The sequence below is a fragment of the Nelumbo lutea genome, chromosome 5, assembly GCF_056320005.1.
Source record: "Nelumbo lutea isolate HS-2025 chromosome 5, American lotus-T2T, whole genome shotgun sequence".
In the NCBI taxonomy this organism is placed as follows: domain Eukaryota; kingdom Viridiplantae; phylum Streptophyta; class Magnoliopsida; order Proteales; family Nelumbonaceae; genus Nelumbo; species Nelumbo lutea.
The window spans coordinates 56,487,205-56,507,508 of record NC_142688.1 but is presented as its reverse complement, the minus strand read 5'-3'; the positions used below and the strand labels follow the sequence as shown (position 1 = coordinate 56,507,508).

Here is a 20,304-nt window from a genome sequence, read left to right as displayed (position 1 = left end):
TTCCCCCTTATCTTTTCTTCCCTTCCCTTTCCTTTCTTTTTCTCTTTTTTTCTTCTCTTTCTTTTTCTTTCCCTTCCCTTTCTTTTTCCTTTCCTTTCCTTTTCTTTTCTTTTTTCTTTTTTCTTTTTTTCTGTAACGTACAGTCATACATCTCCAGCACACTTCATGAAAAAAGCACAAGAGGCATACTCCTCATGAAAAAAGTGCAAGAGGCGTACGCTTCAAAGGTATCAATGCCTCTAGCATACAACTCAGGGCGTTTTTAGAGCACCTCATCTAGAGGCACGCCTTCAAGCATACACCTCCAATGCCTTTTAAAACACTGGTTTTGACTTGGGAGGATAACTCTCAAAACTAGGCATACGTAACGCTTATGGATAGTAGAAAACTAGAACTACAAACATGTAAAATACAAACAGGTTTAAAAATATAAAATAGAAGGTTTTGCAATTTACATGTTTGTACCACTCCTCCCAAAATTATCCAAGGGTCTAACCTTTCTATGAGATGATAAATCGTGGAAGCCATTAGATTGGTATCTCATATTTCAAATTTCAATAGTTGATAAGAGTGAACCAATGCTTCACAGCGAGCAACAAGAGCAAGTACAGATGTACAATCGAACCTCCAGAACAGTGATACCGAGCCATTTATCTGGCTGTGCCACGCTGTGCTAGAGGCCAAGGTTCAAAGTATCGGTACTTTTTTTTAGGTTTTACTTATTCTTTTTCAAAACCGGTTCAGATGGATATATTTAAGGCCCGACCACCCTCTGAACCAGTAAATAACCCAATAGAACCCCTGAAGGAGCATATCGAGAAGCCATCAGCATGATATGTATCGATACTTTGAACCGTGCTAGAGGCGTGTAAAGCTTACATGATGGGCGTAGTTGCATTGCCTTCCAAAGGAAAAATCGGGAGACAAGCTCCATATTTGAATAACCAGGAAAATTAAAAGCACGTTGTATATATTATATATTATATAAACAATGCAGAATCTGGCTGGTAAACGATGACACTTCAAATACAAGTCTTGCTTTTTTCACACAAATACTTGCTTTCTCATACTGAACTGTTGAATGGCATCAACTGCTCGAAGCATCATTAGCCCTTTATGGAATAAATACCCACAGCTTTGGTGTCTTAAATCTTGAAATTTATGAAATTTCGAAACTAGACATGAAAGTAGAGTTACACAAGCTAAGTTGCACCTGAGAGCCAAACAAGGTTGTAAATATACGAGCATGTACAAGTGTGCCCCCTGTGAGCGTAGAAATGAAATGGGCATACCGTCTCAAATGGGTCAAAACTCAAAATAACAGAAAGTATCTGCCTGATGATGTGTGTAGTTTGCAGTCGAGATTTAGAAGGTCGAAATCTTTTGCACGAGCCATCTGGCTAGTTACACTCCCACCATGAAGCTTTTCCTAGCCATTCCAGCTATCATTTCTTCCCTGTTGAGCATATGGAAAATTGAAAAAAAAACATCACTTTTAGAATCTAATGAATGAATATAAGGTTAGCAGCAGCATGGGAATTCCTATAAATGGAAAATAAAAAAAATAAAAAAAGTCCAGTACTACTGTCTACTAGTGCTTTTTCCTCCTATCCAATGAGAAACTGGCATGGATATGGCACATGACAATCTCTTCTTGTAACCCACCTAAAACTCGGTAATCCAGCATCTGACTTGCAAAGATGCATTGGAAAACAAGAATAATCCAATAGAAGGATGAATGACATAAAACCAAGCATACTGAGCACAGAGATGTAATTGGCATCATGACGACCCTAAAAATTGAATTAACAGTTACTGTGCCTGCACTTCAGAATCATGGGATTTTATGTTCACTTTGGAGATGACAAAGTAGATACTTGCTCAAGCATGTAGAATAGAAGAAAGAAATACATAGAAATGTAAAACAAAATAAATAACAGTTGACAAACGGACAAAGAATATATAGAAAACAACTATTCACACAAATGTATGTAGAAAATGGCGCCTCATGATTCATGATGCACCCAATCAAGTTTTATGGGCTACGTGAGACTCTTTCACTAATGAAAATGACTGTTTATAACATATTTTGGTCAATTATTTACACTTTATAGAGAAACCCACACAATCAAAATCACTCAAGACTAAGGTTCAATCAACTGACAAGTCACACCTTTAATGAAATGGCATTCTCAAGCTTAGTCATCCGCATCCACAAAAAAAGATACTGTGTTTGTTTCAACACAACATGAAATAATTTTGTGTTTGTTTTCCTTTTCTTATCAGCAACAGAAATCTGGAATTTTATTAATAAAGTATGACGAGAACCCCCAAAATTTTCAAATGGAATGAACCAGTATAAACCAAGGCTGTAATTCAAACTATAAAAGGTGACAACACAACAACCAATTCAGAAAAAATATATATATATAAAAGGAAACCAACAGGGGAGAGCGATAACGGCTCATTTCTATAACTGTTGGTTGTACTAATTATATGGATATTCTTTTTTGGAGCACTAATACTATCACTTTCCGAGTGCACCAAAAAATTTTGACCCATTTCTTACAATATCCATTTCTGTGAACCTCTATGTGGCATCTAGAAAAAAAGAAGCCATACCCAGTTAAAAATGGAGTCTGGAGATCAGGAATGTCAAGAACAGGGCAGAATTGCTAATATGATGGCCCAGCAGACTAAGCCCCTTCTGAATAAGTTCCTGGAACTGACCTCTCTAAGGTCACAAACTGCACTAAGAGATGGAAAGTGCAGGGTTAAACCAGGGTTTAAAGTACCGATGTGTATCACATTGTATCATGTGTATTGTATCAGTTTCCAAGGTCACCAAAACCCAAAATATTAACAGTTAGGGGATATTAACAGTTTCAACTGAATAAACCCTTTTTTTATCGATAACAGTGATTTTTTTTATCAATAACTGTGAAATGTATTAATTAATATTAAGAAGAATTACAAAGAGAGGGGGCTAAACAATCTTAGCTCCCTATAACAGTCTATGAGCAGCAAATACAATTACAATAAAGCCCAAAACCCGAACCTGGTGGAGTCCAAACAGGTCTAAGAGAAGTGGACATGGAAGATGACCGAGCCACTTCTTCCCACTTTCTAATGTCTCCTATTAAATAATCTTCAAAGAGCTTCGAAGGCTTGACCCAATGAGCCACCCTAACATATATAAGTTCTATGATGGTTTCCTTTTTTTCTTTTTCATGAAATACTCTGACTTCTTTCTTCACAGACCGTCCAACAAACAACAGCTCTAGCACAACTCCACAATATTTTCCCTCTCTTTTTTAAACCCCTTACTGGTGTGGAGCTAAACAAGCTTTGCACACTAAAACGGGAGGTCCACCTGCAACCAAATAGAGAAAAAAACCAACACCAAATATCTGAAACAAAAGGGCAAGAAACAAACAAGTAATAACAACTTTCACCATTCTTCTTACATAAGATGCACCAGTGCGGGGATAAACACCAATTAGGCCTTTTCTTTTGAAGTAGGTCACAAGTGTTACACTTTTCCAGGAATGCTTCGCAGCAAAAAGCACCTACCCTAGGAGGGATTGGATTACCCCAAATTTCGCAGACTGGAAAAGAAGACCTCGGAACCGGACTAAGTTGTGTCAGTGCTTTGAAAAATGAGGTGCAAGAAAAGATACCCAAAGGGACAAGAGACCATACCCTAGTCTCCCCAATGGAAGGCTCAAGGGCTACCTCATCCAAGATCTTAAGCAAATTCGAAATGGGTTCCAATTCAGGATCTCTAAGCGCCCTTCTAAAACCCAAGTTCCAACCAATAGCAAAATTAGACAAGGTAGCAAAGGTGGCTACAAGTTCATTTTTAAACCTAGATAGAGCAAACAAAGAGGGAAACTACTTTTTCAAGGGAGAATCCCCCATCCAAATGTGTTCCCAAAAATTTACTGACTGGGTGCTTTTTGCTAAACAATTGAAGGAGACTCGGAGGTGGTGGTTGGGTGGTTGAACAAAGAAGAGAGTGGTTTATGAAGCTATAGTAATCTGAAGAGGAAATTCAGATGGCTGGTTCGAGAAATGGAAGTTAAAATCAGTTAGGTGAAAAGATCAGCTAATTCTTTTGCTGATGGGTTAGCTAAACAAGGGGTGAACAAGGATGTCATGTTTTGGGCACAGATGTGATTTAATTTTATTCTTCTTCTATTCTCTATTTCTCTCTTGTTTCTTCTCTTGGGGCTCATAATGTAGTTGGAAGATAAGAAAGTTTGTCTTCCTCTCTATAATTATTGTGATAATTAATGAATTGTGTTATTGATAAAAAAAAAATGAACAATAGTAGAGCTTCATGCAGTACGAGAGCATTATTGGGGAGACAAAGGAGCTCAAAAATCATGAATGTCCAATGGGTGCATCAGTCAGAACAAATTGGATGATGCCTTATCTAAACAAGGTGTAAACAGAAACCGGCCTTATTGGGGACAATTGAGGGATTCCGTGATGTAAGCAGAAGTTGTAATTTTTGGGGTGGGGTAGGTGGCTTTTTTTGGTTATTCATTAACAAAATGATAAATATTTTTTTGGTAAAATTGAAGTTATTCATTGAAAAGAAGAAGAACCTAGGAATATTTCATGAGGCTTTTTTTGGTAAATGAATGTTTCATGTGGCATGTACATGTATTTGGGAGAAGCTAGAAGATTAATCAGGTCATCAAGAAGGCAAAAGAAGTCTAAATGACCTAGAATCTTCCATCTGGCATGATGGTTTAGGGCCCAAAAAGTTCCACATTTTCTTCTCACTGACCTCAGTGCTCCTAGACAAATTTCAGCTTCAAGTCCCTTGGCACATGACCCAAACAAGTCCTTCATTGCAGGAGTTTTATATATTAAACTACTGAAACTTTTGACATCTTATACAACCTGAGGAAAACCAAATACAAGGTAGTATATATCATCATGAAGGTTCCAACCAAATCATAGTGGATTTCTTTGTCCTCTGATGCTTGTGGATGTAGGCTACAAGCGAAACCATGTAAATCTGTGTACTTTGAGCTCTCTGTTTCTTCTTGTTTTCTTCCAGTTTTTCTCCATTTGCCAATCATTTCTTGTAATTCTAGGCTAAACTTTGTGAATCTGTAAGCCTGGGATTCACTGCTTGAATACTTGCATCCCTATGAATCTGTCTTTGCGACAGGACTGTGATCCGGAGTTACAAGATACCTGTGATTCCACTATTACACCTCAGAATTGCAGTTGGAACTTGCACCTGAAGTAAGAACCACAGCAGGGAATCATGCCCATAGTGGGATCCGCACCACAGTTCCCATTTTTTTATATGCAACACAAAAAGATTCACTAAATTAACAGAATGTGTACAACAAGAAGTTGTGGGTAGACAAAAAGTCTACATAAACAATTATCAGAAAAAAAAAAAAGTCTACATAAACCACAGTAATTACAATACAGGTCCAAGCTTAACCCAACAAAGAAATTCATTAGTTACAGACAAGCCCCAAAGGATATCCCACTAGCTATAATATAGCCCAGAACATAGATTGCCTTTGAACTCCTTGCTTAACTAGACCATCAGTTATGCTATTAGCTGATCCCTAATCCATCTTATGTGAATTTTCATATCTTTTTTTTTTTTATCAATAACACTTTCATTAATTCATCAGTAGAAAATTTACAAGTGGAAGACAAACACACTTATCTTCCAAGAGTCACAAAGAGCTTCAAGAAAGAAAAAAAAAGAAAATACAAAGACACTAACGTTACAGCTTAGCCCAAAACAATGAATCCCTTTCTGCCCCTTGTTTAGCTAAACCGCCAGCTAGGGAATTAGCAGATCTTTTAATCCAACATGTCTTAACTTCCATCTCCCGCACCAGCCATTTGAATTTCCTCTTCTCATTATTATACTTCCATAAATCATTTTTATCTTTAGTCAGCCACCCTATCACCACTTCTGAATCCCCTTCAATTATAAGTTTCTTGATGTTCAAATCCTTAGCTTTCCGGACTCCTTCCATAACTGCACAGATCTCAGCTCTAAGGAAGTCACTCACTCCAATTGGGCCTGAGAACATAGCAGAGATGACCCCATTTTCATCCCTACAAACACCCCCGATCCCCGATTGTCCCGGGTTTCCCCTACTACATCCATCAAAGTTTAATTTCAAGAATCCACTAGGTGGGGGGTCCAAGCCACACTCATTACTGACTTGGTCTGCATGCAATTTGCAATTTCACCACACTTCCTCAGCATGTCATCCACAGTGCAATCTGTGAATATTTCCAAAGATTTCAGCCACTGTACCACCCTAAAATGTATGATAGCCCTCAGATCTGTTGTTCCTCTTTGAGTTTCTGAGAATATCCTGGAGTTTCTTTCTTCCCATAGTGTCCAAACATACTGCAGCCCTTACTCCTCTCCACATTGTCCTTCCCCTTTTTAACCACCACCTGAAAAAGGAAGGGGAGAAAAGGCCCTGCATGTCTGAAGGGGGATTCCAGCTGCATCCAAATAAGGAGAAAGCCCAATCCCACAATGACCTCGCGAAGTGGCAAGACACCATTAGGTGAAAACCAGTCTCCCCATCTGCTTTACACAGAACACACCACTGAGGTGACAAGCAAGTATTGGGTCTCTTCTTTTGGAGTAGATCACTAGTGTTGATTCTTTCCAGATAGGCTTCCCAACAAAAACTACCAACCCTATGAGGTATATCTCTGCACCAAACCTCACCAACAGAGAAAGGGGAAAAGGTAGGACTGGTGGACTGACTTAAGACTTTGAAGAACGAAGCACAAGAGAAAATGACATTGGGGGTTGGTGTCCAAATTCTAGAATCTGCCCTAGTGGAGTCTAAGACAACGTGATCAAGAAGTGCAAGAAGGCTCGAAATACAGTCGAAGTCTGAGTCCCTCAAATCCCTTCTTAGACCCAAGTTCCACCCAATCCCAAAAGTGGAAGAGGACGGGGTGGTGAAAGACGAGATCGGCTCATTTTTCAAATCAGAAAGAGCATACAAAGGCGGAAACTGATCCTTTAGAGGGGCACTCCCCACCCAGGATTGTTCCCAAAATTTTATGGAGTTACCGGAATTCAAGTCATACCTAATATTAGGGAAGAAAACTGGTAACAGGTCATGAATGGCTTTCCAAGGAGAATTGCTTGTGATCCTAAATCTGATTCCGACGTCCCATCCATTGTGCTCCAACCCATGTATACTATTCACTTTTCTAGCCCATAGCTTCTCCTTCTCCATAGGAAACCTCCACAACCACTTCTCCAACAGAGTCATATTCCTTCTCCTAATACTCCCAAGCCCCAAACCACCACACGACTTACTCCTACACACTATTTCTCAGCTAACTCTAAGATCCCTCTTCTCCTCTCCCGACTCCCACAGGAAATCTCTTATTATCTTCTCTAATCGGTTAGCAATCTTCACTGGGATTTTAAACACCGACATGAAAACGATGGGTAAGTTAGCAAACGTGGCCTTGATTAGTGTAATTTTCCCACCAAGAGAGAGGTAGTTCTTTTTCCAAGATACCAATCTTTTTTCAAACCTTTCCATCACCGGATTCCAAAAACTCTCTCTCTTGGAATTATCACCTAATGGTAATCCTAAGTAGTTCAAAGGCCACCCCGAAACTTCACACCCCAGCACTTCAGCACTCTCCCTGATCTCTCCCTCCTCCAAATTCACCCCCACTACACAGCTTTTCCCAAGGTTAACCTTCAAATTGGACATTTGCTCAAACAGTTGTATCACCGACTTTAAGTTCCTAATAAACCTCACATCACCACCTTCAGTAAATTGTAAGTGAGTGAGGGGGGTTTCCACCCTCCATCCTCTAATGAGCCCCCTAGAATTTGCTCTGTGAATCAGTTTCCCCAAAACCTCCGCAATTAAAATGAACAAGAAAGGAGAAAGGGAGTCTCCTTGTCTTATACCCCTACTGGCTGGAAAGAAATCTACCATTGTCCCATTCACTAACACTGAATAATGACAATTCCGGACACAGCCCATGATCCACTTACACTATCTAGCCCCAAACCCGAATTTAGTTAAGACTTTCCTCAAAAACTCCCAGTCCACCAAGTCATAAGCATTTTCCAAATCCAGCTTACAAACCACTCCCTTCTTCTTATCCCTCTTAAAGTTCTCCACACTCTCATTAGCAATTAAAATCTGATATGTAATTTGTCTTCCACTCACAAAAGCTCTTTGATAGTGTGCAATGATATCTAGTAGTACCTTCTTCAACCTCAAAGACAACACTTTTGCAATGATCTTATACAAGCTATTAACCAAGCTTATTGGCCTATAATCCTTCGGGTGGGATGCATCTTTCTTTTTTGGAATTAAGGCTATAAATGTAGAGTTCACACCCGGATTGACAATTCCTCTCCTGAAAAACTCCTCAAACACCCGCAAGAGATCATCTTTCAAGATATCTCAACAATCCTGATAAAAAGCCATTGTAAACCCATCCGGCCCTGGAGCTTTTGTTCTATCCATAGAAAACACAGACTCCTTGATCTCTTCTAGATTAAAGCTTCTTTCCATCCTTCTCCTGTTCTCCACCTCTACATCTGGCCAATCCAAACCTTCTACCCACACCCTTCTACTCACAAGCCTTCTTAGAATAGATTTGAAGTGCTCCACACAGGCCCTGGCAATCTCCTCTTGCTGTACTAACTCAACTCCATCCACTTCCAATTTGGAGATAAAGTTCTTCCTTCTCCTGCCATCTACTAGAGAGTGGAAATACCTAGTGTTTCTATCTCCCTCTTGCAAACATTTACACCAAGATTTTTGCCTCCAGCTAATTTCCTCCTTGTGCAGACAGTCCTCTAAATGTCTTCTCAATTCTCTCCTGAGGTCATTGTCTTCCTCTCCAAATTCTCCCCTTTCCTCTTTAAAGCCAAGGCTTTCAATCTTCTTCATCAAGTCTCCCTTTCTTTCTTCTAACCTCCCGAACTCCAAATTCCACTCCTTGATTCTTGCTTTCAAGAATTGTAGTTTCTTATGGAATCTCATCCCCTCCCACTCCACCAGCGGGTTACACTCATGCCACCACTCCCACACTTTGTTAGGAAACCCTGGATGAAGTAACCACATATTTTCAAATCTAAAGGGGGTAGGACCTCCACACCTTCTTTCCTCCTTACATAACACTATGGGCCAATGATCCGAAGTCACCCTTGGAAGAGCTCTAGAACCCAATCCAACTTAGAGCAAATGGGTCTAGATTGGAGATTTGACCATGTAAATGCCTTATGTGCTAGGGGGATCTCTTTAAGCTCAAAGGCATCCACAAAACTGTTAAACTTCCTCATGCTTTTTGTCACCCTCTGGTTAACCTTATTGGATTCCTCTGAGAATCTAATCACATTGAAATCCCCACCCATGCACCAAGGTCCATCCCACAACCCTCTAACATCAGCCAATTCCTCCCACAGCTCCTTCCTCTCTCTGTAGACATTCGGTCCGTAAACATTTGTGAGCACCCACATATAATCATCCTCTTGCTACTTAAACTTCATGGAAACCGAGTACTTTCCGATCAACTCCTCCAGACCTTCAACCACATTCCTCTTCCACATTGTTACAACCCCCCCGGAAGCACCCCACGATGGAGCCACTACCCAGCTAATCCCCCTGACTTTCCATACACTCCTTGCCCATTTGTCATTAAACTCCATTCTCTTAGACTCTTGCAACAGCACAATGTCTGGGTCATACCGTCTTATTACCTCTTTTATTGTTGCTCTCTTCTTCGCACTCCCAATTCCCCTCACATTCCAACTAAGAATCTTAATTCCACTTCTTTTTAAAAACCCCTTGCCACCTACCCACTACTTTCCCCCTTTCCTTCTATCTCCTTTTACCTCGAGCTTCTTGTCTCCTTCTACATCTCTCTTTAATCCCTCTACTTCACTCTTCTTTGTTATGATCTGCATCTTCCTCTTCTGTAAACTTTCTTTCAACTCGTTCAAATCTTCCAACCCACAGCCCAACTTCCCTACAAATTCTGCTATCGTGTCTTCTCTCACTGATTCCACCACCCCTACCCTTCCTACAGAATCCCCTTCATCTTTGTCCACTTGCCTTTCCTTTCTTTCCTCTAGTCCCACCTCAGTTCTTTCCTCTCCAACCTACCTTCCTCCCTTTAATGTTACCTCCCTCCTTCCCTGCTTTCTCCCCGTAATCCTCTCCATCTCTACCCTCATTCCTTTCCCTCCTCTCCACTAACCCCTCCTCTCTTCCTTCCTCCCCTTCCCTCCTCCAGATCAGCTTCCCTTCCACTTCCTTAAACACTCTTTCAATGATTTCCCACACTTTTCCACTCCTATACCTTTCTTCACACACCTTCCCACATTCCTTCCTTCCCCTCTCCCCCTCCTCAGAGAGTCCGCCTACTGGCTCGGCTACATATTCATGGGCTACAAAACATGGTACAGGAACGGAATCTGGAACCAAAGACACAGGAGACACATTAGTAGCACAAACCGAAATCACAATGTTACCTGGGACTGATGGTCAACCTGGTGATCTTTCCACTCTACCCCTGGGTCACCCCTAGATGGCGTATTCCTGCTCTACTTCCGGTTCTCCCAGTTTTCCCCTTCTGATAAACCTTGCACACTCTGTGGTCTTGGGAATGAGATAAGCCGATTGCAGTCTTCACCCTGAAATAATCTTACAGTATTCCACCCTTCCATGTCATCTCCAGCACAACTGCCTTCATTGTTTACACTGCCCATGCTAGAGCCATCAACAGAAAGGTCCTCCAATTCATCATCGCCTTCACTGCACTGCACCCATCCTTCAATCTTCTTTTTCTTCTCTTCAGTTCTTCCCCTAGTGAAACTTGGCTTCAGCCTCTCTAAGAAGCCTCGCAAGGGGCTAAGCTCCTTCAGACTTCGTCGAGAGACCCACTGTAAAGCCCACTTCTTTTCTGGTTTCCGGCGCTGCGCGCATCCCCCCTTTTGCCTCGCGACTGGGGACGACGATAGACCGTAACGATTGTCTATCTTAGTCAAAACCCCGGTCACGTGTTTCACTAAAGGCTCACACGCCTTTTTAACAAGCTGGCTCGAGCCCGCTGACCTGTTTGGGCCTTTAAAAATACCACTAGCAGTTCACATGGGCTTTTGCTTTGGCCCATTCTTAACCACCCGCGAGCTCACGTGACTTTTAAGAAGGTCACGCACGTCCAACCCTGGGCTCGGTTTGGTTTTAATAGGTCTCGGTTCGGTTCTTCCTTGGACCAACCCCTTTTCCTTGTTCAAACAAGTCAGATTGGCGCCGGTTACAGCCTGTGCAAAGGACCTGCCACCCTCCAGACTCTTCATTGCTTCCACACGCGAAAATCCCACCCCCTGAATGCTACCCTTTTGTTTCTCCAACATTTGTTTTTCCATTTTAGTGAAAGTGTTTTTCTTGTTTGAATCCTCTAACCCTTTCTTGCCACGCAGCTCTTCTTCTTCAACCTTCTCATCTCCCTCCCTACGAGCCTCTTTCCAGAGCACCGATTTAGTGGATGAAGCCAGCCACACTAAGTAGCAATGCCCTTCAACTAGCACCTCTATCTTCCGCGGAATCTCCTCAGGTTTTACTCCATTCAATAAAATGGAAGCTGAACACAGGTCTCCCAAAGAGGCACCTCCTAGTGATCCTCCACACATCAAAGCAATGGCTTCAGCAGTTTCTTGCTTCCACAAGTGAAAGGGAAGACCTAAGAGATGCACCATCACTCCATCTTCAACAAAGAAATCTTTGGAGTTTGATCCCGGGCACCATCTTGATACTGTGAAGTTTCCAAGTTTAGCTTGGATATTTAAAGCCTCAACTTCTACTCTGTTCTCAAGCAAATCCAGCAAAGCCTTGTCCTTCTCAAAAGGTGTTAAAATAAATGTGCTCTTCAACTTTAACCTTGCTGTTAACAGATCTGCAACTTTCCTCCAGTCAAGAATGGGAGCTGAAGCTTTAACTATCAGTTTACTTTCCCAATCACCTCTCTGTATGTTTATTCCCATTCCGTATTTACCTGCCCCAGCTATCACTAAAAAAGTCTCTTGCTTGATATTATTCACCATACTATTAGAACTGCTTATCTTCCTTTTTACTATTGCTTCTGTTTTAGCACTCAACATTGCAATAGTTCACATAAGACACCATGAACTGCCTTCTAGCCCTGACTCTTCCTTCCTTCTAGGAAGTAGATCATCTGCTTTCTACCTTGCCAAAAAATTATGTCAAGGAAATAAAGTAACCTTTAAGGTTTCTCTTACATTCTACAACAAACCTTCTTCCAGTTTCTGAGAGAAGCTCTTTCCAACTATTTTGCTTGCCTTTGTTACTTGCACCTTCCACAAACTCCTTGAGCCCTTCAATTACCCCCAAACCTTCTAACAGCACCATCCCTCTCTTTGCTTCCCTGATTTTCAAGCTCAGCTGACCATTTAATCTCAGTTCCTCAAATAGAAGCTCCTTAGATTCAACCTTCAAAGCTTTTTTCCAACGGCCTACCTCCACAAATTCTCCCCTCTCACCCTCTCACCCTCTCAGAAGCAATAACATATTACTTCCCAGTTTATCCACAAGTCAACGAATTGATCAAGAAAAGACTGTGACATATAAGAACAAGGCCACCACGAGCTCCTTTGTTCTGGGAAGAAGTTCTAGTCCTTCAATAAAATTATAGTCACCAAATTGTAAAGCAGAACCATAGTTTGAAAAGCCAGAACACTGTATCAGATACTAATTCACCAGATATTTACCACCGACTCTGGATGGAATCTATTGGAACTCCTTTGAGCTCATCCTTACTCCTTAGTAAATGCCCAATGAGACACTTAACTTTATGATGTCTGTTAGAGAATATCAACCTACTCAATGACCTTACCTAACAGCTTAAGCTTTTAGGTTGAATGGTTCTTTGAGATGGTACCAAATCCATTTTGACCAAGTGTCTGGTGAATTTTCATATCTTTAGAAGCCTGCTTAAAACGCCTGAATTCATTTCTTAATCTCCAGATTGCTCCTTCCTCTTTCTTCGGTCAGTTTACAACAACTTTTGAGTCCCCTTCAATAATCAACCCGTTAATCCCCAACTCTTTAGGTTTCTCAAAACCAAATACTACTGCCTTCAGTTCTGAATTCACCACATCACCATGCTGAATAGGTCATGAGAACATGGCAATGATATTTCCATTCTCCTCCCTTATTACCCCACCAATGCCCAATGGACCAGGGTTTCCCAAACAGCTACCATCAAAATTTAGTTTCTTCCACCCAACATCTGGAAGGGACCAAAATTCAGTTACAATAGGTCTTCTAGAAGCAATATTTGCAATTGTTCCCCATGATCTGAAGAAATCTTCTGTCTTAAAATCTAAAAACATTTTCAAAGTTTTCACCCAATGTGCCACCCTTATAGCTATCACTTCAATCACATCATCTCTACCTCTTTCCTTCTCATCAAATATCCTCAGATTTCTTTCCTCCCAGATCGTCCAAGCCACTGCTGCTCTAGTGCATTTTCCCATCACTTTGCCTCTCCTTTAGAGGACCTGAATATGTTGGAGCTAAGAAGATCTTCCAGATTAGCAAGAGGATTCCAGTTGCAACCAAACAGAGAGGAAAACCACTCCCAAATAAAGTTAGCAAAAGAACAGGAGATAAATAGGTGAAAAGCAGTCTCACCATTCAGCTTACATAAGGAGCACCACTTTGGTCTTTTTCTCTAAAGCAAGTCACAAGTGTTGATGGAACCATGGAAAACTTCCCAACAGAAAGCACTGACTTTAGGAGGGATGGGCCGAGACCAAATCTCCTTAATAGGGAAAGGAGAGGAGGAGGTGCACAAGAGAGTTCAAGAAAGATTTGCAAGAAAAAGAACCTGACTGGTTGAGGGCCCAGATTCTAGAATCTGAAACACTATCCCCCAAAACTACTGAGTTCAACAAGTTAACCATGGTAGAGGCACTAGAGATTTCCAATTCTCTTACATTTCTAGTAAAACCCAAATTCCAACTCAAGTTTGAAGAGGAAGAAGAGCTGATAAAATCACTAATAGGGGAATCCCCAATCCAAATGTCCTCCCAGAATCTGATTTTCTGACCCAAATCGCACCACAGTTCCCATCTCCAAAAGGTCCATATAAAGACAAATTGATTTGTCTATTTATGGTCTCTAATCAAACTCCAATCATGTTTTCCACCAAGCAATTATAACTGCCTTGAATACATTTAGTAAAGATAGGGATCTCTCCCCAAATTAATAGCACAGCCTCCAACAACCTACAAAAGGGTCAAACATCCAACTCATCACAGCCGGGAATCTCCCCTATTGTTATGTTTGATTTCTTGGAGAATAAGTGTGAAAGTGAAAGTTGCATGAAAATCCTAATATACCTAAAGGATTTCACACAATTTCCCTTCCTAATTCTCTGAGGAGCCAAAGTCAGTCAACAAAGACCCAAACAATTAAAGTAGACTAAGGCCCTAAAAGAGGAATAAAAATATAAAATCTAAGCTCTAACCAAGTTTCCCCTTCCTCAATGATCTCCCGGACAGACAGTTATGACTTAACCAAAGCATTAGGGTGGGAAGTTGAGATTCTGGTCTCACATTTGCACTTAGCATACGACGTTATCATTCTTTGTAAGGATGTTGAAGTTGAACTGTTGAATAGAGGGAAGTTAAGAATCTTAAACTTTAATACATATGAGAAATCCTCAAATTTGAGAATAAACTTTTTTTTAATCGGCAACACAAAAAAGGCTTCATTAATTAGGAAAAAACAGGATTACAAAAAGAAGTTGTGAAGGAAACCAGCTATAGAAGCTGTCCCAAAGCAATAATACATTTGAGCCCAAAACATGTGTTCTATGTACCCCTTGCTTGGCTAAGCTATCTGCCAAGCTGTTGGCAGTTCTCCTCACCCATCTCACTTGGTTTGACATGTCCTGTGACAGGCTGACAGCCATTTGAACCTTCTGAAATCATTCCTCAAATTCCATACCACCCCCTCCCCCTTGAAGAGCCATTTAACCACAGTTTTTGAGTCTCCCTCAATAACCAGCCTACTAATACCCAGTTCTTTTGCCTTCTCGACCCCATAAACTGCAGCCAAAAACTCTGATCTTGCCACATCACCATGCTCCACAGGGCCAGAGAGAGAAATGCCTAGGTATTTGAACTCCTATATCATCTTGGCCTATGAACTATCTAGGATTACCTTTAGCCTTTAGGAGGCAACCCTAGATCCATTACACTTTGAACTCTAGTTCTGGACATCAGATTCTCCAAAAAACTTGCCTCGTGAATCCATAACAGTCCATAAGTATTTTGTTTAACATAACATTAAGTTGTGGTTATCTTAGGACTGAGATGAATGCATTGAGTCAACAATTCCTGTTTTTATGATAGAATAGCTACTAATCAATGGGTGTGCTCCCATCTTCATTTAAAGGACATTTAAGTTTAGGTAATCCAATTTATGAACAGGCATAGCTCTCTCTATATATGGTTGATGTAAGAGGCTGGTCCTTGTAAGAAGTTTAAAAGGGTATAAGTAAAAAAAAAAAAACAAAAAAAAAAAAACAACAACAACAGTGAAGGTATCTATCAAAAAATAAATAAAAAACAGTGAAGGAAACAGAGTCAATAAAATATGCTAGGGCCAGAATTGTTCCTCTTTGTCTCCCTTCAAATGGCAGTGCAAAAGGGGATATAATGAGTATATAAAATATGCTAGGGCCAGAGATGATTTGTTGTAATGGAAAAGATTTTTCTGTTGGGATATTGTGTGTTTGGCACACAGATCTTCTTTGTTGCCCCTTGGAAAGCCATATCTTCTTTATCTGGGCTTGCATTCAGATGTAAACCCTATTCCTTTTTTAAGACTTTCATTAAATGAGGACCTCACATGAGAAACACTTTTTTGAGGTCTGATAAGAAGCTACCTGATAGGCTGATACCAATGTTGCCACCTATTATTGGCAATTTGGCATTCAAGGTGTCCTTTTATCATGAGACTTTGGAGTGAAAGATGAAATTTGTGGCTTGAATTCTAATAATATGGTTCACATGAGTATAATAGAGTATACTACAAAAACGCTCCTGAATTGAGCAGAAACTTAAAGGCCGTTTATTAAGTGTTCTCCTAATGAATCATAGTGCCAAGGCAAGAAAACAAAGTCAATAAAGAAGCAAGTTTTAGGAAAAAAAAAAACTTAGAAAGTTAAAGTTCTATATTATTATGAAAATATTAAACACTCACCATATTTGCAGTCCATTCCATGAACGGAAATTCATTTCATCCTTGACGTCTATACCGATCATCATCAAGACTGCTACTCTCATACTTACTTTTCCCCCTTGACCAATACTCATCCTCATACCTGGTCCTCTTGGCATCTATCTGTTTATAGATCTCATGCCTTCCACTTCCATGTTCATAATCTCTTCCATGTCTTTTGCCACTACATTCTTGTTCATCATCTCTTTTATGCTTTCTGCTTTCACGCTTGTTGTCTTCATCCTCTCCATGCTTTCTGCTCCCATGCTCTTCCCCATATCTATCATGCTTTCTGCTCCCATGCTCCTCATCATCTCTCCCATGCCTTCTTCCCCCATGCTCTTCTTTCTCCCCCCTCTCATGCCTTCTGCCCCCATGCTTTTCTTCTTCATCTCTCCCACACTTTATGTGATTGCGCTCTTTCTCTTCACCCTTTCCAAGTCTTCGACTTCCACGTTCTTCTTCATCCCTTCTGTAATTCCTATCTCCATGTTCATCATTGTACCATCTTCTATTTGACCATTTCTCCCCTGATCTATTGCGACTGGAGTAATCTTCTCTCTTCTGATCATCCTTGCTCTTGTATTCTCTGTCCATATCAAATTCAACTTTGTCATCTCTAAGCTGCTCCTGAGATTCTACCTTTTTTCCCAAATTCCGGTTTCTTGACTTGAATTCTGGTTGGTCATCATGGTTCTCATCTTCCAATTTCCTTTTACCTCTCATGTCATGACTCCCAAAAATGCCATCTCTGGTTGACTCATACTGCTTCTTTCTTTCCAATTTCCCCATTATGTCCCTTCCACTCTCCTGATGATCATCATCATCACTATAACGACCACCCTTTTCTTTCCTTTCATCATTGCTCTGAATGACTCTAGACCCGAATCCCCTTTCTTCTGCAGCACCTCTTGGAGCACTTCTGTAACCTTTCCCAATCAGGTCATCCTCATAAACCCTCCTGGTCTTGTCTTCAATGGACTTCTTTCCAGCTCCCTCAGGGATGTGATCACTACCACTACCTGAATCACTGTTGCTGCTGCTGTAGTCAGAACTATCACTGCTGCTGCTCCCACTGTCATCAGTTGGGGAATCTGCCCCTCTTTTGGTTACCTTGTGTCTTCCCAGATGCTTCTTAGCATTCCTCCCACCGGTATCAGAATCTTCTTCATCAGTGTCATGCCTTTTACTTCCATGACGTTTCTCAATCTTTGCCTTCGAAAATTTTCTCGACTTGTCAGGATCAGAATCATCATCCACTCTGTGCCCATGTCTGCTGTTTCCATATTTCTTATCACCAATTTTGGTATTCCTCCTCTTATCTTTTGTGTTTAAGTCATCTCTGTCACTGTCTTCATCCGCTCTGTGTCCATGCCTGCTGTTTCCATATTTCTTATCATCAATTTTGGTGTTCCTCCTCTTATTTTTTGTGTTTAAGTCATCTCTGTCACTGTCTTCATCCGCTCTGTGCCCATGTCTGTTGTTTCCATATTTCTTATCATCAATTTTGGTGTTCCTCCTCTTATCTTTTGTGTTTAAGTCATCTCTGTCACTGTCTTCATTTCTATGACTGTGATTCCTCTGTTTCTCTCTTTGATTTTTTCTTCTTCCTCCTCTATCAGTATCAGATTCATCCTCAGAATCACGCCTTCCTCTTGTTTTCAATTGTCGGTTCCTTGTTTGACTTTTGTGGTTCTGTAAATTGCTATCTGAAGATTCTGAACTGGATTCATCATCAGAATCATGCCTCCTACGAGTATTAACAAGCTTTTCCATTTCCTTTTTGGCATTTCTTTGTCCAACATCACCACTGTCAGAATCAGAACCACTATCATGTCTTCTTCCCTTGCATTTCGTTGGACTCCTCTCACCACTAATGCTATCAGAATGACTATCATGTCTTTTCCCTTTGTGAAACTTTGGACTCTTCTCCCCACTACTGCTATCAGAATCACTATCCTGTCTTCTTCCTTTGTAGCGCTTCTTTGGACTCTTCTCCCTACTACTGCCATCAGACTCACCTCCACTGCTATCTGTATCAGAATAATCATTATTGCAATTTTTCTTTCTGTCGTATTTCTTTTGGCGTCTTGAGTCATAATATTTATCCCTCCCACTTTCACTCTTCTTATTTTCCAGCTTCTTCATGCCCTCATTTGCAACATCCTTTACAGATTTTGTATCTTCTGCTGTCTGTGTCTCCCTTCTATCTCTATCCTGTTCTGAACTCTTATATTTATCCCTCTGTTGTCCCTGGTCCTCCTTTACATAAACATTTTTTCTTTCCTTCACTTTTTCATCGTCACTCTTTTCAGACTCTGTTTCTACTATTTCACCCGGCTCTTTTTGTTCTTGAACTTTAGATGTGTCATTACCTCTAGTTATTCCAAGTGCAGTTCTTAATGTCTCCATCTGTCTCTCTTTCCACGCAGCAATTTGGTGAGTTTGTGTGTCTGAGACCCTAGAAAAACAACCCAACAAACATAAATATGGGAATTTAAAGTGCCCGTTCCAAAATCTAACAAAAAAAGCAAGACACAATGACCCACTGGTCTCAAGTGCAAGGAGAGTTTTCCAAGATTCAAAGGGTTACCTTTTTAACAAAAGTAAAAGAAAATAAAAATTTGCCAGAGATACAGAAATTGGAGAAAAAGGAAAGTTGGTCAAGTTCAATAATTCTCTCAACTCCGAGTTAAATATAAGCCTCCAGGACACAGCCATAAAGAAATAGATCCGTAAGATACACCACCATAAAGCCAAAAGAAGAAACAAATTAGCATACCCAATTCTGGCCTCTACCGTCAATATTTCCAATAATATCATTTCAGAAAATAAAACCCTAAAATCTAATTGCATAAGAACATTAAAGTTCCGTAACCAAGCCATAGAAAAGAGTGCCACGCTTTCAATTTTATCCATCTGTATTAGATAAACAAGGGAAGGGTAAGGATAATTACTTCTTCTCCATCTTCATGCCGCCTCCGGCGTTATCGTTGTCCTCCGAAGCTGTAGACGCCTCCAAGTTTTTCCTTGCCTCCTCGAGCTTCTCAGCGATCTCGTCATCGGTGTATCCCTGGTCGATCAGTTTCTCTTCTAGAATCACGAGCTTCAGCTGTATCTGCCTTTTCCTGTCATGCTCGAGGATCTCCTTGTTCGGCTTCTTAACACCAGCAGTACCCTGACCAGCCTCGAAACCCTTAGTTTCGACCTTCCCGGTCTTGGGCTTTACGAAGAACTTGTTGCTTTGGATATACCCATTCGTTCCCGACCCTCTTGGGGTCTGCAAGCCGATGCCGTTGTACATTGCTCACTGAAACAAGATAAACAATCTCTGATTCAACAGATTTCTTCGCAAATTTTGAAATCATGTGCAGATCGTTAAAAGTGAGGAAAAAGAAAGAAAGAACAGATTCAGTGAAAGAGAATAACAATAGATTCCAAAGGATAACAAATTAGGATGGGGAAAAACGAGTACGATGAAGAAACAACGAAGCCCTAAAAGAAAAGACCGCAAAGAAACCCTAGAATTAGAGTCAAATCCAATTAAATTAAATTTGAGGAACAAGAAACATGGAGGTAGAAAGATGAGATAATCGATCAGGATTTCTTAAATTTACCAACTGCAAAACTTGTCGGATGACGCAGGGGTCGCGCACTGTCGAGCGAAAACTGTCGCAGAACGAGAAGATATGCTTGTTTATGCTAATGCGGGAGGTGGTGTCGTCGGTATAATAATGTTGGCAATGCTATGAAAAATAGACCGTACGGAGATGTAGCTCATACGGTGCGTTCGCATATGTTAGCATATATTTTTTTTATCAAAAATCCTAATTGAATGCAAATTTATTTCATATCAATATATTTTTATATCTTATTGTCAGTGTAAATATTTATTAGAAAATGTGTTTTCTGTCATTTGTGAATTTATAAATGTAATGTTGTAAAACATACAAAAAAGTGAATCAAGTATAAATTTACCCTGAAT

General features: G+C 40.5%; 1 protein-coding gene across 3 annotated transcripts; it reads right to left on the bottom strand.

The window, feature by feature from the left end:
- Positions 1-941: 941 nt before the first annotated feature.
- LOC148852561 (uncharacterized) lies at positions 942-20,214 on the bottom strand. 3 transcript variants are annotated; one of them, XM_088943278.1, is made up of 4 exons: positions 19,937-20,214; positions 19,277-19,629; positions 16,302-18,780; positions 942-1,456 (listed from the first exon to the last, which is right to left on the bottom strand). In XM_088943278.1, exons 2-3 carry the CDS (start codon positions 19,621-19,623, stop codon positions 16,338-16,340), a joined length of 2,790 nt encoding a protein of 929 aa, XP_088799404.1. In that variant the 5' UTR covers positions 19,624-19,629; positions 19,937-20,214; the 3' UTR covers positions 942-1,456; positions 16,302-16,337. The 3 variants fall into 3 exon arrangements, with proteins under 3 accessions (XP_088799404.1, XP_088799406.1, XP_088799405.1); XM_088943280.1 differs by lacking the exon at positions 942-1,456 and adding an exon at positions 2,930-5,260; XM_088943279.1 differs by lacking the exon at positions 942-1,456 and adding an exon at positions 3,261-3,373.
- Positions 20,215-20,304: the final 90 nt, after the last annotated feature.